The sequence below is a fragment of the Drosophila serrata genome, unplaced genomic scaffold, assembly GCF_035046125.1.
Source record: "Drosophila serrata isolate PLE 108 unplaced genomic scaffold, ASM3504612v1 contig_240, whole genome shotgun sequence".
Taxonomy (NCBI): Eukaryota; Metazoa; Arthropoda; class Insecta; order Diptera; family Drosophilidae; genus Drosophila; species Drosophila serrata.
The window spans coordinates 10,643,241-10,660,053 of NW_028257138.1; the positions used below are offsets into that span (position 1 = coordinate 10,643,241).

Consider the following 16,813-nt stretch of genomic DNA (forward strand, 5'->3'; position numbering starts at 1 on the left):
AGCGTCTCAATTGGGAGATGAGAGGAAGTGCTGTCAGTCAGTCGTCCGTCAGTCATTTATGTTTCGTTGACATTGACACATGGCAGAGGCAGTACAGCTACGAAGCGAAGATGATGCAGCTGACACTCACACTGGCCTTGGCCTTGCTAGCGGTTCTTTGTCCACAATGCGGACAGGCATTGGAATGGAAGCTGAATGCGGATGATGGTCCTGATCTGGGACGTCAGATGGCTGTCCACTTGGCGCCTAATACTCCAGCAAAGGTTCAGGAGGCGGCTGCAAGGGCAGTAATCACCAGGTTGATCGGATTGCGATCATATTCACAGCTTTTCCAGGTGGCGGTCAGCAAGGAAATGGCGGCAAGAAGTTTTAAGGTTGGTTCCGGTGCTATTTTTATTTGTTTTTTACTATTAACTGGAATATTTTTGCGCAGATCAGCATGCTGGACAATGGAAGGATTCTGCTGACGGGCTGGGATGGCGTCTGCGTTTGCAAGGCCTTTCATTACTACCTTAAAAATGTCCTTAACAAGGATGTGGACTGGTTTAAGATGCGCATTGAGCTGCCCTCAAATCTGCAGCTGTCCAATGTGACCATTGAGTCCACCTCTGGCAGTCCAATAATGTATCACCAGAACGTGTGCACCTGGAGCTACAGCTTTGCGTGGTGGGGATTCGAGCAGTGGCGTCGTCACATCGATTGGATGGCCCTGATGGGCATCAGCCTGACCATTGCTCCCGTCCAGGAAGCTATTTGGACAGAAGTGTACACAGAGATGGGACTTACTCAGGAGGAGATCGATGACCATTTGGCTGGGCCTGCCTTTCAGGCATGGCAGCGCATGGGCAACATCCGGGGATGGGCTGGACCCTTGAAGCCGAAGTGGATGCATTTTCAGCTACTGCTACAGCAGGAGATTTTAACGGCCCAGCGAAACCTGGGCATGAGTGTGGCACTTCCTGCCTTCGCAGGCCATGTGCCACGCGCCCTGAAGCGTCTGCATCCGAACTCTACATTCGCGGAGGTGCAGCGTTGGAACTCGTTTCCTGATCGCTACTGCTGCGGTCTGTTTGTGGAGCCCACAGAGCCACTCTTTCAAGAAATAGCCAAGAGCTTTCTGAGTCGTGTGGTGGCAACCTATGGATCTAATCATATATTCTTTTGCGACCCCTTCAATGAGCTGGAGCCTCCGGTGGCTAAACCCGAATATATGCGTTCTACGGCGGCAGCGATACATGAATCCATGAGGGAAGTCGATCCTCAGGCAATTTGGCTGCTACAAGGCTGGATGTTTGTGAAGAATCCCTTCTGGACGACGGACATGGCGAAGGCCTTTCTCACGGCAGTTCCACGCGGCAGGATTTTAGTGCTGGATCTCCAGAGCGAACAGTTTCCACAGTACGAGCTAACGCAGTCCTACTTTGGACAGCCTTTCATCTGGTGCATGCTCCACAACTTTGGCGGAACGCTGGGCATGTTCGGATCCGCCAAGCTGATAAATTCAGGAATCGAGAACGCACGTCGAATGCCCAACATCAGCTGGGTGGGTACAGGAATCACACCCGAGGGCATAAATCAGAATTATGTTATGTATTCCCTGACCATGGAGCGCGGCTGGAGCTCTTCATCCTTGGACTTGGACAGCTGGTTCCGGAACTTTGCCCTCACTCGCTATGGCGTCCAAGATGAGCGACTGGAGCAGGCTTGGCTGTTGTTAAAGAACAGTGTCTATTCCTTTCGCGGCCTACAGAAGATGCGGGGACAATATGTGGTGACCCGAAGACCTTCCTTCAACCAGGATCCCTTCACTTGGTATAATTCAAGCGACATATTGGAGGCCTGGCATTTGCTGCTCTCCGCCAGGGCCATAATACCTTTGGAGGATGACAGATATGAGATGTATGAGCACGATCTGGTGGATATATCCAGGCAGTATTTGCAGATAAGCGCAGATCAGTTGTATGTCAACCTGAAGTCGGCTTACAGGAAACGACAGGTGACCCGCTTCGAGTATCTTAGCTCCAAGCTGCTGCAGTTGTTCGATGATATGGAGCTGATCTTGGCCAGCGGCAAGAATTTCTTACTCGGAACCTGGCTGGAGCAGGCCAAGCGGGTGGCTCCTGAGCCTGAAGACTTGAGCAACTTTGAATTTAATGCCAGGAATCAGATAACCGCATGGGGTCCCGATGGCCAGATCTTGGACTATGCATGCAAACAGTGGTCGGGCCTGGTGATGGATTATTACCGGCCTCGTTGGAGGCTTTTCTTGGAGGATGTGACTGTGGCCCTTTACTCCCAGCGACCCTTCAATGGCACCGCCTTTAAGCAAAAGGTTTCACAGAATATTGAACTGCCGTTTAGCAACAAAAGCTATCTTTATCCTGTGGATCCAGTTGGCCAGACCTGGTTTATTTCACAAAACCTTTTCGAAAACTGGAAGGCTCTTACCAGGGACTCGCAATTTCTCCACAACAATCGACTATTGGTGCCGAAAAAGTTGGGTGCTCATTGTTAATTTTTTTCCCTAAAACTTTTACTTTTCTGTCAAAATTCAAACTTTTATGACCAATTTTAATGTTGTAAGCTTGCAAGTCAAGTTGGACTTTGATTATATTAAATTAATTGATTATCGGACGTGTATAAAAATATGTTTAACTTTTTCTATGACCAGTCAGGAAAAGAAATTGAAAGAGATTTGGATGCTGTAATTGGATTTGTAGCCAACTGTAAGGTGCTTGGTGAACCTGCCTGGGCAGCTTTGCCATACAATGTATTCCTTTAAAAAATAATTACAAGGTAACCAATAAAAATAGAAAACTTGCACACGGATAATTCGCATCATACATCAAAGTAGTTTTAATTGATTTTTATTTAAATTATTGTACAAACTAATTATGTAAAAATTTAAACACATCATTAATACGCATTTCTATGGTTATTTTGTGGTGTGTTTGTTTTCTTGATGTATTTTTCTTTTGAATATTTGCGTTTTAGTTCTATTTCTTCACACATTGCATGAATTTGTTGCTGCTGTTGTTTCTGGTTATATGATGCGGCATGTTTGCTTGTTCATCGTCTCCTTAATCTGCGTTCACATCTCCATCATAATCATCGAGCTAATGCTAACTTTATGCAAAACGATTGCATATATATATATATTTATATATATATATATAATTTTGTTACTTCTGCCTGCTCCTGATCGCTGTTTAAGTCTACTACAATTAAATTTTACTTTAAGTTTTTCTTATTCCTTTTTTTACTTTCGTTTATATATCTTGTTTCTTTTGCTCTGTTTGTGTGGGTGATTTTGTGTGTGTTTTATCGGTCAAATATTCATTCATACTTGATATTTCTACACAAATACTCGTTTAAAAAATTCCAAACAAACATATATTATTAGTACGATTAAGCTTGAATCTTTCGTATCTGCTGAGTTGCATTTTAGTGTAGAAAATGACGGGAGTTTACAACTATATAATCTGGATGGTTGGGCGGGAATTGGTTAGGGGCTCCTCTGGGCTCGTGGGATCCAGGACATTGCGCAATAATATGTTAATCTTATTAATGTATGTAATTGCGCAAGAATAACCATATATACTCATCATTCACCATTAATCGCAACTCCTTCTATGTGTAGGTATGCACTTTTGTGTATGTGGGGGGGTCGTGTATGTGTGGGTGTATTTATATATATATAACGTACTTATATGCATTCAATCAAACAAACATTTATACTCTTTCGCGCTCGAGAGACACTCATTCATCATTATCATCATCATCCTCATACCATAAACATCTCCATTATCAAGCATCAACTAAAACACTCTATCGCGCGACACCTACTCGTCCTGCATATCCTCGGGCAACTCGTGCGGATTTAACATGCCTGGAATATTACGCTGCATCTGGTGCTTGTTGGACTGCTCCTCAGCCAGGGCCGCCTCGCGCTCCTCCAGATACAAATCGGAATCGTCCTCACCGGTGGCCTCCTGTAAATGCACAAAGAGTAAACCAATGGAACTTGCTTATTTATTTAACACTTCTTAAACTACAATACTAACGCGAATTTGTATAAGGAAGTCTCTCAAATGCTCCTTAAATGCTTGCACATTCTCGTCCAAATTGAAGAGCCCCGTCACAAAGACCTTGATCTGATTATCGGACAAGTGATTGAACGCCGATTTCAGCAGAGAGGCCACGTACTCTTGAATGAATATCATGTTATCTGGGATCGGACCCAGATCAACGGTGATCTTTCTGTTCTCAACCAAGGAGAACATGTACGCCAGAATGGTTGCATGATTGGGCAGACCGGCCGTATGAGAGGTGTCGGTAACAACCGAGAAAATCTGCATCAGAATGTCCGTAAAGTAGGTCTGATAGAAGCTCTGCGCCGCAGCCGGATGTTGTTCCAGGTTTTGCAGCATCTGTGTAATATGGGATAGGTATTAGTATTTTGCAATTTCTGTTAGTCGCACTAAACTCTTACCTTGAAAAGGATATTCAGGCCCATGTCGGCCACATTGCGCATGGTGTGCTTGAAGGCCCACACCACCGAATCAAAGACCAGCCGGAATTGAGCCGGCGGTATATTGAGGAACGCCTTGAAACAGTGCGCATTGACCGCCTGCAGAAGCTCGTAGAAGCTGAGCCGGTGCTGGGGGAAGTCCTCGAAGTTCTTGTTGATCATGTCCAGTGTACACTCGAAGACGTTGTCAAATATTTTTGGTACTTCATTGGTGATATGCTGGCGCAGTTTATGCACAATGGTTGCCATCGCACTCAGGACCTTTGGCTCCCGCGCCGATGGAACTTTGCAACGCTATAAAGGAGACAGATTAGTATCCGCATCTACATAAAATATCTTGTAGAGACCTCACCTGATAGTCTAATAGTATAGCGTCCAGCAAAGGCGGTATAAAGTTGTCCATCACCAACTGATTGTCGTTGGAGCGCGACACCCATTCCGATATCAGATTGAGCGTCTCCTTTTTCACCACATGCATGGTCTTGATCAGGGGTTGATTGTTCACATTGACGCCATTCACCTCGATGGCCTGAATGATGTTCTCCGAGGTGATCTTGTACACATTCAGCATGTCCAGGTAGATACGACCCAGCTGAATGACATAGGCATGCCCCAGGGCTTTGCAGGCAGCCACATTCGTTTTGAGAATGCTGCCCAGCTGCTTTACGGCGGTCATGTTTTTCAAGAAGTCAACGTTCTTGGAGGCGCGTGATATAATGTCATCCCACACCTGATTGGGCAGTTGCATGTAGCGCTCGATGAGTGCATCCTGCTGCACCTGATCTACCTGGGCCGAGATCATGTAGCCGACAGCTTCATAAAATGTATGAACCTGCGAATAGATTGCAGCATTAATTATTATTATTTGTCTTGATCATCCTTTAATTTTGGCATCAAATAATTATTAATTTTAAATATATATATAAATACCAATAGATTTTAGGCTCACCTGCTGTGGCTGCAGATCGCAGATGATGCTGCTCATTGTGCTGAGAATCTCGTCGATGAAGGTGCATGCCTCATTCGGCTGAATGGTGACAAAGTAGCGGCGGCACTTGATCGCGATCTTAATGAATGTGTCGCAGGCCATGTCCTGGACGCCATCGTGCGTCTCGTGCATAAATTCGAACAGTTTGTTGACTACCGTCTTGAGGAACTTCCAGTGGGCGCGCAGGAAGCGCGGATACTGGCCCACCACATACATGATATTTGATGCGATGATTGCCTTGTTGTCCTTGCCCTTCTTCTGCTCGCACAGGCCCAGCAGATCCTTGATGACGGTGACCAGAAAGCGTTTTTCATCCTCTTCACAAAAAGCACCTGAAGCAAAGGAAAGGCAACAAGAAAATGTCAATTTAGCTAACGATGCAAAAAAAGCAACACAAAACTTGTAAACAAAATTATTTATAAACATCTCACCCGATATCGAGCCAATGGCCCAGCACAGCGTGTTCAGGTTCTTCCAGGAGAATTCCGAGCCGTTGACCTGGTTTAGCAGCTTCAGCGTCATGATGCGGTCCGTGTCAACAGAGTCCAAGTGAGTGAGAAAGACCAGCGTCTCGCGCATATTCTTGTACAGATTAATAGAGTTGGTGTCCTTCATGAACTCGCGCACCACCTCTCCGTTCTCGTTTTCCACCACCAGCACCTCCTCGGGCTTGGCCATGCGCGAGATCATAATAAAGCGCACTTTGGACAGGATGGGGGCGTAGAAGCGACGCCGGGGATACACCTGCTGCCTCTTCGAGGACTCCAGGTTCGGGTGAAAGAACTCCGAGTTGTACAGGTCCTCTACCAGACTGTTCCAATACTCCAGGCAGATCTTGAACACCTCTACGTCCTCCACTTCGCTAATCATCACCAGATACATAAGTGCCTGGTTTAGATAGTCCACATACTTGGCGTCTTCCACCAGTTTACCGTGCTCCTTGAGGAAGGTGCACAGGAACATGGCCAGGTTGAGGACCAGCTCCTGTTCCGTGTCACTGCCGTGCTTGAAGACATGGTTCATGTTCATGTTTTGGCCAACGATCTGGTCGAGCTGCACCATCGTGTCCTTGAAGAGCGTTGCGAAGTTTTCATCGTAGTTTGTCGCCGCCAAGCCGGCGATCTCGGACAGGCACTTCAGGGTCACGTTCCTGAACATGGGCACGCTGAGGAACTTGAAGATCAGCGTCTCAATCTGCGGCGTCTCAAAGATGTAGCCCAATGGAATCCAATTCAAGAAGCGCAGTAGGGTCTCCAGCGTTACGTGAATAAGTGCCGCATTCATCGAGTTCTCTAGGACGAACGAGCAGAGCGTAAAGATCTGCGAGAACTCGGAGCACATGGTGTCCTTTAGATGCTTGGCCTTGGTCTGCGTGATCTGGCCCTGGGAGAAGTCGAAAACCTCCTCGCTGAGGTTTTTCAGTATAACCATATTGTTCATACACAGGCTCTCGTTTGTCTTGGACGCACCGACAATGTCGCTGATGAAGGTCTCCCAGTTGCGTGGCCACTCGCGCTTCAGGATCTGCACCAGAATGATGTTCAGCTTGTTGAGATAAACCTTGTTCTGCTCCATGATGATGGGATCCGAGGACGTTTTAATGATCAGACTGACCACATACTTCTTAATGCCCTCGCACTGGTTGCGCGGCAGCACCTTCCAGCGGGTCTTGATCACCTCCTCGAGGATTTGCAGTGCATAGAACTTGGTCTGCTGGTTCTGTGAATACTCCAGGATGCTGTCCACCCGCGTCCATGCCTCCGGATGCTCCTTTAGCGTGGTGAGTATGTCCTGGGCGAGGCGCAGCTGCTCGCCCTGCGATGTGTACACCACCTCGACGATCTTGTCCAGCAGATTTATGTCCAGCTTCTGCGAGAAGTCGAGCAACTTGCCCGCCTCGTCCGACGTCAACATCGTCGCCATCGCTTTGTAATAGAAGCGGCGTTCGCGTCTGCGTCGCTCGTTCGCAGCTGTGTCCGCGTTAATCTTGATAGCTTCTTCGCTTCCTCCTCCGGCTGAGCTGGGCTAAGCTAACCTGAGCTGAGCTGGGCTGGCTGAGGTATTGTGGCACTCTATGGACTGGACTGAGCTGAGCTAAGCTGTGCTGGGCTGTGCGGCAGCGGCTAGTTTCCACTTCTGCGTCTTCCTCTTCTCTCCTGCTTCTTCTTCTTACTGTGACGGTGATGGTGAGGAGCGGCAACTCTTGATCTGGATCTGGATCGGGATCTGGATCTCGTGCCGGGACTGGGCCTGGAGCTGCAAAAGAGCGAGCGTAAAAATTGACGTTAGTTTTATTGCGCTTTTAGGTACCGCAGGCAGGCATCCATATTTCTTTTTTTTATTTTCTTATTTTCTTTTTTGGAACACACTCTTACAACTACAAGCGCACGCTTACTGCCTGCGCGCGCTTACACTTTTTCGCACACTCACACACACGCGTGCGACACATGCACGCACACAGCCACAGGGGGAGCGCATCGCCGCCGCCGCTGCTATTGCGACGGGCGAACTCCGGCGGTATTTCGTGATCGCCGCAACTGTTTGCACGCGTTTGCGGCGCCCCGCTGCCCCAATTGCAGCCCCCATGGCGCTTTTCACATATCTAGCTCACCTTTTTACCAATTCCAGAAAAAGAGCAGAAATCGACGACACGGACAATGCGAAATGCAATAAGTGTTGCCGTTTCGCGACGGTTTAAAAATACCAAAGTGAAAATACACTAAAAAACCTAACTATCGAATTTAATACATTCGAGAAGAAGCAACGTCGTGTATCAAGAAATGTGTGTTTTGAGTCCTAGTCCTTGGAATAAAAATTATTTGTTCTCTAGAAGCAAGAGAGAAGAAAACAAAGGGAAAGCCAACTTTTCACATTCTATCGATATGTTTAAAATATAAAATTATGTAGCCCAGTGCAAACATATCGATTGCCGATCTAAGCGATAGGGATGGAAGCTTGTAAGTGTTCTAGGTCGACGTTGCAGATTTTTGGAAAGAAGCAGAGCACGTAATGTCTATTTATTTGTTATGTTTGACAACAAATGGCGGCTTACCGGTGTTTACTCGCAAGAAGGGGGAGTGTGAAAATGTAAGTGAAAAATGTACATAAGGGCTTATAGGCGAAGTCACTTAACAACCACCTTTTGTTGTCATTTTACAGTTGCCCTTCTCCACGGTGGCTTCGCTCAACGGCTTTCATATGTTCTTCAAGTCGCTGGGAATTCAACTGGAGGCCACCACGACCAGCAAGCAGCCCGTACAGTATCAGAGCTCGGCGGACGCAGAGGAGTGGACCTATATCTGGCGGGATCAGAATGCCATCACCTTGATTGTCTGCGCCTGTGGCTTGGGATCGGTGCAGTTGCTCCAGACGCTTGCGGATCTTGTTTTTGGGGCAATTGCCATGTTCATCACTCGTACTGCCGAGATGGCGCACGCCACGCTGCTAGAGCGGCTGAAGAAGGATGCCAAGAAGTATGTGCCCATTGTGGACGCCATTCTGGAGGCAGCCTGCGCGGGTACACAACTTCTGGGCTACACCGACTGTCTGCTGGCCTCGGAGAATGGCCAGCTGCTGCAGTGCCTCAATGAGTTCAGTGGGCATTGCGGCTCGTTGTTCTGCTGCCTGGTAGTGGGCCATCGGATCGCCGTGGCCACTGAGGGGTGGTGGGACCTGGACACTAGGGATCGGGAGCTCCTGCTATTCCTGCTCAACTCGTCAAGCACCCTGCAGCACGATGTGCCCGTCTACTTGCCCGTAAAGAGTCCCAATATAGCCTATCGATTTGTCAGCATTCCTGTGGCGCCAAATACCGCCTTGTGTGTGCTGTGCGGAGCCGAGAATGCCTCGTTTCGCGAGTTGCATGCCCATGCGATGAGTGCTTACCGAAACGAGGGTAACCTTCTGGCCGCCGCGGAGCGCTGCATGCCACGCAGCTTGCCAGAGCACCTGGATATTGATGGCAATGTACTGGCCATCATCCTGCTAAACCGACATTCTCGTAAGAGTTTGTTTACCAGGAATCTCAATCAGTCTGCGAGTGTTAAACGCATCATTGCCGGCGATTTGCAACGCCTCGACATACTCAAGAAGTTCTTCGACCAGACCATGGATGCAGTGCATCAATTCGAGTCGGAGACATCGTCGGGAAATAAAACGATGCTGTTGGATCAGTACAGTTGCTCGGACTATCACAAGTGCTACGCCCATGCGGATGATCTGGGCAACGTCCTATTTCTACTCTTCGTGGCAGCCGTGCCCACACATGCAATGAGGTATGATTTTGAAAATGTTATTCTTTGGACGGTAGTTGTTAAACATTTTATTTATTTACAGATTTTTGGCGCAACGCATCCATGGAAACATATTGCAGGAGAAGTCTGTTTGCTGGTGAAAGCTTCTTTACATTTTAACTTCTTAAAGACTGATTTATTGATATTTTTTACAAGTAACCATATGGGCATAGGGAATATACATTATAGATCATAATTATTAAGTATTTCAAACAAATCCTGCATTATACTTAAACATAACGAATTTCCTTTTTGAAATTACTTCATTATATGCAGTATTTTTATACATTTAATATTTACAACTAAAGCCTGTCTTTATAATACGATTACATTATGTGGCTGACAATAGACCAATTGCTTGTTGGTCAGTTCTAATGGCTTAATTTTGGGATTTAGGTAGAACTGCACCTTAGAGCCAACTTTTACATTTTTTGATTGTTTTGATTGTAATATAATATTAAAACTAGAGCTTGGACTGCATTGTTGGCTCTCGGTCTCTACTAGAGCCATTGTTACGTTAAACTCCTCGGTTATAGCCAACACGTGACCGCTATGGGTTGGTTCCCTGCTACTCAAATGGCGCTGATCCATTCGCACGCTCTTTAGCAACCGCTGGAAGCTGTCGGCATAGCCTCCCTTGACGGCGTGTATATGGGACTTTGGAATGACTCTTTTCTGGCTGCTGCTGGGCAGATACTGGGAGGGTTGATCCGGTACTAGACGGATGACTGGCGAAGATTCCACATGGCTATCGTCCGTACAACTAGATTCATTCAGCGAATGATCGCTCATCAAGTCGTTCCAACGCTGAGATGTCTTCAAGGAAGAGGATAATCTGCGAGGGATCTCGTTTGATTTTTCAATTAACGGAGAAGTCTTTGGAGAGTTATAACTAATCGTCTGAGAGGATTCTTCGCCTATTAACTTGCTCCATAGCCGCGACGTCTTAAAGGAAGAGGATAATATTTGAGGACTTTTATCTGTCATCAAAGGTGAAGCCAGCGGAGACTTTCTACAGGATTCTTCGCTCATTAATGTGTTCCATCGGCGGGATGTCTGGAACGTAGAGGAAAAACTCGACCGGGATATGGCAGGAGGAGTCCTCGGAGAACTCTGGTAAGTGGAGATTGGCAAAGCTTTAGTTCGGGCCTTTGTTGACAGAGAACTTGTCCAACTGGTATCCATGGAAGCATCCATCAGGCTTTGGCCCATACATGACTTATTTAGAGCCAGCCAGGATTCCTCGAACTTGGAAATTTTATTCCTTCTTTGTATGGACAAGGAATCGCCCAAAACATTGTTGGCCTTTGGTGAGCCGGTGAATTCTGTTGATGTGTGTTGGCAGAGCGATTTCGAGGTGTTCTTCGGCGGGTTCTCCTGTTCATCTTCGGTGTCAGCAAGGACACTCAAACTCCGCTTCGAGCACATTTCACTTTTATTTTTAGTACTACAACATTTTACGTGTGTTTTTCTTTTTGTTTGTTATTCTGCCGCCTAGTAGAGGTGGGACAAACATTGAAATAACATCGTTAAGCCACAATCGATCTGCTTGACATCGATGTTTCTCCGATGTGTGATCTTTTGAAATACTTTACGATAGTTCCCGCTCTATGACCGGAAATGAGCTTGAATTACAGAAATTGAAATTTATAAAGCAGTTTTTGAGTAAACGAAAATTTTGGGTAAAAATACGCTTTCTTTTTCACTTTCTATATTTAATTCAATATTATAGGTAACACCTTTATGAATATATATAAGTATGTGCATAAAGTATAAATCTAAAATGAATTATCGAAACCCATGGTATGCGGCGGTTATTATGCAGTAAAGAGCCCCTAAATGATTTACCACTACATGATATTTACTGCTTGATAACACCTTTCTTCGAGTCTTAATGGAAAAGATTATTACCCATATTTTGAATATGTTGGGGTTCCAAGTTCAATTCGCACACTTTGTTTACCATTTTTAATCAAAGTCTTATCAGGTATTACTACTTATTGATAAAAATTCATTGAATAGGGATGTGGATTTTTTCTTTTTGTCCTTCTTTCGTGAATGGCATATTAATGGTATGTGTTTATGGGCTTAAGTTGTTACCAGATTTAGGCGATGACGAGAGCCTGCCGCCCGGCGTTTACGTTTCCCGACAAATGACGTTCCAAGTCCAGATACAGTGCCTAGTTGGAGGAGCAGGGGATTGCTTATCAAGGCGGCTGCAATTCCCAGGACAGCAGCACTGGCCAGAGGGATGAGGAAACTTTTAGCTAAAAGGCCTTTAGATGGTCCCTCTCCGTATCCCGGCCCCTTGAGAGTGGCTACTTCATGGTGATCCAAGTGATAGGGATACGCATATTCCGATGTGGAATAATGGCTGTGACCCAAGCCATGACCTGGACGCGATCCGTACACATCAAATGGAATCGGCGCCTCCACACTAGAACTGCCAAAGTAAGCCCCCGATGCACCTCCAGCTGGTAGTCCAGGTCCAGCACCTCCGCTACTGTGAGAATACTCATAGGGATATGGATGGGAGTTAGTCTCAAAGCTGCCCACAGGTGGAGCATGGGATGCGACAGCTCCAGCACTGCCTTGGTGATGACCTGATGAAGGGGTATTATAAAAAAATGGGATTAATGTCCTAGCCAGTTGACTCAGAAGCCCTCGGCAAGAACCACATCAAATCAGATTTGTATTTTAATATCTCTATCTCTTAAACCTACCCACACTGATGCGCTCCTGGATATTTCCTTGACTGTTACCTAAGGCTTTCCACTTGTTGTATGTTTCGCTGAGACTTTCACCCACACTTCCCAATGAATGATGATTGTTGGAACTTGACCCTGGACCTCTGTAGAATTCTGGTAGTGGCTCAAAACTCTTGGCAGCCACCGAGCTAGGCAGATCAAGCTGATTCTCCGAGCGTCCAGTGGCTAGCTCAGGGCTGGAATTCTGCGTCAGCCCAAATCCCAGCCGAAGGCTCAGGAGTAGCAGTAGTAGTTGTACTGCAGCCTGAAGCTTCCGTTTGCAGGTGAACATTTTGACTAAGCTCGCCGGCGCGTTGACATCAAGTCTTTATAATAAAATTGCAAGCGACTGGCGACAAATTGTGCTGTGCAATTTAAGTCTGGAATTGTCTGCTTGGCTGCGTCCATCAGTTGCGCCAGTCGTCGCGTGGGGATTTTCACTTTCCTTGGCCAGGGGTTTCGTCAAAACGAGACCCCCTTTCCTCTTTTCTGAGATTTGGCAACTTAAGTTAACCGAACGATAAATGAATGAGCATAATAAATGTCCATACATTTCTTATTGAAGTAACACATTTTTAATGTTTAAGATTAATATTTATAACTTACTTTGCACTAATAGTCTTTAAGTGTCCCGTTTCTGTTATAATATAATAATGATACCTTTAGGATTTTAAGAAGCTATATATCTTTCAATAAGTGTATTATTAAACGTGCAGTAAAAACTCTACAACAACCTATAAAAAAATAATTTAAATGTGATAATTAGCGCAATCAAAATCAAAATATCTTGCCATATTTCGACTGAACTTAAGTGTGCTTAAGCTTACATTTTAATAATTTTACACACATATCATGAAACCAATGCCAGAAACTACTCAAGTCACAGAGATCGCAGCACTGCTAAGAATTTTTAGGAAATTATCACTGTTCCGGGCGAGTGCAACCAACCAAACGGCAGCAGCAAACATTACTTGGAAAACACGACCAATTTATTAGATGTATGTCCAAAATGCGAAGATGCGGAGATGCAAAACTACCTTAAATGTCAGCGAAATGATGTGTCTTGTGTTTCCGGCATTCGCGACTCGATTGCAAGTATGTAGAAAGGGGGATGTCTTGTGAAAACGTGTCGCCTTATCAGCTTATTGGAATCGTACCGGTATTTCGGAGAATTTTGTTATCACCAAAAGACACGGCAAGCTTAAATATGAAACATTTCACAGAGCTTATCACATGCGGCGTTTAATCTAAGCCAATCGTGTGAGCTACTGGTGTTTAAAAATCCTTACCTTGTTGATTACTTAGTGCAGGAGATAACACTATCTTTTTAACCTGGAGATTTATCGCAACTAATCAGGATGTGCTTAGTTTATATGTAGTTAATTATTGCAAAAAATGTGTGATACTGCAATTATTATAGGCGCTTTTAATGAGAGACAAGTAAATGAATGAATAAACAAACATTTGAGTTAACTTAGGTCTGGGTTGCTTGTCTAAATAGCGATTCAGGGTTATTTAAGAAAAAGTTAAATAAAAACACGATTGTTCCACATGTCGGATACGTAATTTCGACTTTGACTTAGTAACTCATCCTCAATGGAACATTGCTCATACTAAACCTAACTATTTGGCCATTTTAGTTATTTTTTTTACCATTTCTTAGATCATTGGTTTATTTTCACTAAATTGTTGATAACTGATTCATTCTTTTTTAACTGCGTTTACTAGTTAAGATTATTTTCCTACATCATTGTTTAATTTTAAATGAATTTTTGATTCGTTTTTTAGATAAAGATTAGGTATAGCTATATATTTTATTCAATCATATATTTCTGCATATTTTCCATTGATATATATTGGTATATTGATCGAAAATGTTTAAATTTTGTTACACAAACAGGGGTCGTCCGTTTGTGAATAGCTGCAGAGATCTGGATCTGGAGGCAAAGTGACAACGGCTAGATCTGGCAGCGAAGGATCTAAAACCTCCGGTGGTTTTAACACGGGCACTACAGCGTTCGGAGATGTGGGACCAGTGTTCTTCTCCTGTGGAACTGGCGGTAACTCTTCTGTGGGAAACCGCCGCCTGATTGCAGGACCTTTCAGACCCTTGACGCCGGCACAGACTTGCTTTACCAATGGGAATTTTCTTACTGGCACTCTTCGAACGGTAGAATGAGCTCTATGTTGAGTAATCTGGTTGTTTTTGATACACAGTCCAGGTAAAGGGCCCGACACTATGGTGTTGTAATCCAAGTCCACTGGTTGTGGGACCCACACCGGGGCAATAATTGTATCTCTCGGCGTTTTCGGATATACCACTGACTCGTGGCTAGGAGACCGAAGACGCTCAATCTTACAGCCAGATCCCGTTGGACTGAGAAGTTGAATTGAGCTCAAAAAATCTGCCCTTCGGTTCGAGTTAACCGAATGCGGTTTGCTTTCTCGGTATTCTGTGTTTTTCGACTTGGCCATCATCTGAGTCAGGGTGTGCGCCAGGATGTTTCTCTGGTTGGGTGTCGAATCGGCAGGCGAATAATTTGCATGGGCCTCTAAGGCCGCCATGGCTGCTGTGACAATGGCTTGACCCAAGGTCTCGCAGATTGTTTTCAGGGAATCCAGGTTCTGTGGTTGGTCATCGGTATTGGTTGCCTGATCTCGATGGCCCTCCGAACTCATTGAATCCTGCCGCCGTTGCGAGTTACTACTTAGTCGTGGCGATGTCTGATTCTCTATGAAGTTTTCCGGTTCTGGGACTGATCTCCGGACACGACAGTTATGGCAGCTACAATGACCCCCTGTTTCCTTTAGATCAGCAGGAGGAGCCGGACTATAGATGGAAGACATCTTCTCTACCGGATGACAGACATACTCCATCCATACAGTCCTTCCCTGACCCAGGGGTTGATTAGGAGAGTCACTATTGGTTTGGATGCATTGAGGAGGAGAATATCGAAAATCCTCTGTCGGAGCTCTTCTCCTCTGCGTTGGACCCATTGTGGATGGCAGGCGCGATGGGTTCGGAGCTGCCGGGCTCTTTGATCTGTTCGGAGCAGGAGGTGCTGGTCGTCGTTGCTGCTCCACAGTTGTCTTGGATCCTGGAGGTAATGACATCGCGTGCACGGAGATGGGCATGGTCTGTGGCTGCGGTGATACCAGCTGAATCACAATGGTGTTCGGCAGACCGTTTTCCTGCTGACGCGGGCCACGCTTGGCCTTCGATTCCATTGTCAGGATTAAATCACAAGGAATTTGGAAGCATTACCGTGTGGAGCAGATCAATTTTGGGACACCTACTGAGGTTTTAGATTTCAAAAGCTGCCACTCTAAATAATATGTGCTCGTTTAGAGAAATGTCCATCGCTAAAAATAGTAATAGACTTGGAGGGACTGACCTTTCCAAGTCCCCATCTTATCTAATGCTTGCGTCAGTTCAATTTCGAAACGGGAGATATCGACACAACCAGCGGGCGATACACGGTTTGATTATATTCGAAGCATTCCATGTTTTTGCCAAAATAGAATTTTGCACAGGTTCCCCCGGCGGCGGAGAGATAACCATTATTGCCAGAAGAGGCTCGTATCAGTGCTTGGCTCAGGTATATAAAGTTGCCATTTCGCGCCATCAAACAGACATTCGAAAGGCACAACCATGAAAGCCGGTAAGTCAACAGCGGGACTTCGCCGCGATAGCACCTACGCACCGTCGAACCTTGCACTAACCGACCAACCATTCTTCAATCCTCTGATCCTCAGCTCTAGTACTGTGCTGCCTCGCCCTCTTTGTGGCTCTCCATGCCGCGGACTACGTGTGCAATCCTAATTCAGACAACAAGCCCGACTGCACCAACACCACCAACCAAGGAGTAAAGATCCGCAACTTCTTTGATCCGACCCGGTATTGGTGGTGCAACTCAAGTAACGTAGCTGTTGGTGTGCCATGTGAGCTGCAACTTGCAAATGGCACGGTACAACCAAGAGGTTTCGATGTGAAAGTGGGTGACTGCGTTGAATGGGATCAGTGGCAATGGTCTCCATGTTGTCCCTAAATTCAATTATTTTATTAAATAATAAAAATGATTGCAAGCTATCTGATTATTGTGCTGTTATTTAATAATTAGAACTTCTACTGCAATTTTGGGAAAAGGAAAAGTGATGAACACCGACAGCAGCCAACGTTCCTATTTGGCATGCTCCGATATATAAACTATCAAAAGTATTCATAAGATCAACTCCATAGTTTTATTCAAATAGC

General features: G+C 45.5%; 7 protein-coding genes across 7 annotated transcripts; 3 read left to right on the top strand and 4 right to left on the bottom strand.

The window, feature by feature from the left end:
- Positions 1-3: 3 nt before the first annotated feature.
- On the top strand, positions 4-2,843 carry Naglu (N-acetyl-alpha-glucosaminidase). Its single transcript, XM_020952201.2, has 2 exons — positions 4-374; positions 434-2,843. The coding sequence occupies exons 1-2, from the start codon at positions 18-20 to the stop codon at positions 2,513-2,515; spliced, it is 2,439 nt and encodes an 812-aa protein (XP_020807860.2). The 5' UTR covers positions 4-17; the 3' UTR covers positions 2,516-2,843.
- emb (exportin-1 emb) lies at positions 2,833-8,418 on the bottom strand. The gene is made up of 7 exons (XM_020952200.2): positions 8,131-8,418; positions 5,951-7,775; positions 5,481-5,851; positions 4,884-5,363; positions 4,493-4,825; positions 4,065-4,430; positions 2,833-3,992 (listed from the first exon to the last, which is right to left on the bottom strand). The coding sequence occupies exons 2-7, from the start codon at positions 7,440-7,442 to the stop codon at positions 3,843-3,845; spliced, it is 3,192 nt and encodes a 1,063-aa protein (XP_020807859.1). The 5' UTR covers positions 7,443-7,775; positions 8,131-8,418; the 3' UTR covers positions 2,833-3,842.
- On the top strand, positions 8,408-10,118 carry fy (fuzzy planar cell polarity protein-like protein). The gene is made up of 3 exons (XM_020952206.2): positions 8,408-8,606; positions 8,679-9,793; positions 9,855-10,118. The coding sequence occupies exons 1-3, from the start codon at positions 8,529-8,531 to the stop codon at positions 9,910-9,912; spliced, it is 1,251 nt and encodes a 416-aa protein (XP_020807865.1). The 5' UTR covers positions 8,408-8,528; the 3' UTR covers positions 9,913-10,118.
- Positions 9,810-11,354, bottom strand: LOC110183854 (uncharacterized). The gene has a single exon (XM_020952207.2). It carries the CDS (start codon positions 11,237-11,239, stop codon positions 10,127-10,129), a length of 1,113 nt encoding a protein of 370 aa, XP_020807866.2. The 5' UTR covers positions 11,240-11,354; the 3' UTR covers positions 9,810-10,126.
- A 411-nt stretch (positions 11,355-11,765) lies between these two features.
- On the bottom strand, positions 11,766-13,629 carry LOC110183847 (uncharacterized). Its single transcript, XM_020952197.2, has 3 exons — positions 13,596-13,629; positions 12,535-13,528; positions 11,766-12,414 (listed from the first exon to the last, which is right to left on the bottom strand). Exons 2-3 carry the CDS (start codon positions 12,848-12,850, stop codon positions 11,900-11,902), a joined length of 831 nt encoding a protein of 276 aa, XP_020807856.2. The 5' UTR covers positions 12,851-13,528; positions 13,596-13,629; the 3' UTR covers positions 11,766-11,899.
- Positions 13,630-14,395: 766 nt separating this feature from the next.
- Positions 14,396-15,892, bottom strand: LOC110183837 (uncharacterized). Its single transcript, XM_020952187.2, has one exon. The coding sequence runs from the start codon at positions 15,784-15,786 to the stop codon at positions 14,437-14,439; it is 1,350 nt and encodes a 449-aa protein (XP_020807846.2). The 5' UTR covers positions 15,787-15,892; the 3' UTR covers positions 14,396-14,436.
- Positions 15,893-16,022: 130 nt separating this feature from the next.
- Positions 16,023-16,648, top strand: Peritrophin-15a. The gene is made up of 2 exons (XM_020952198.2): positions 16,023-16,220; positions 16,315-16,648. The coding sequence occupies exons 1-2, from the start codon at positions 16,211-16,213 to the stop codon at positions 16,605-16,607; spliced, it is 303 nt and encodes a 100-aa protein (XP_020807857.2). The 5' UTR covers positions 16,023-16,210; the 3' UTR covers positions 16,608-16,648.
- The last annotated feature ends 165 nt before the right edge of the window (positions 16,649-16,813 follow it).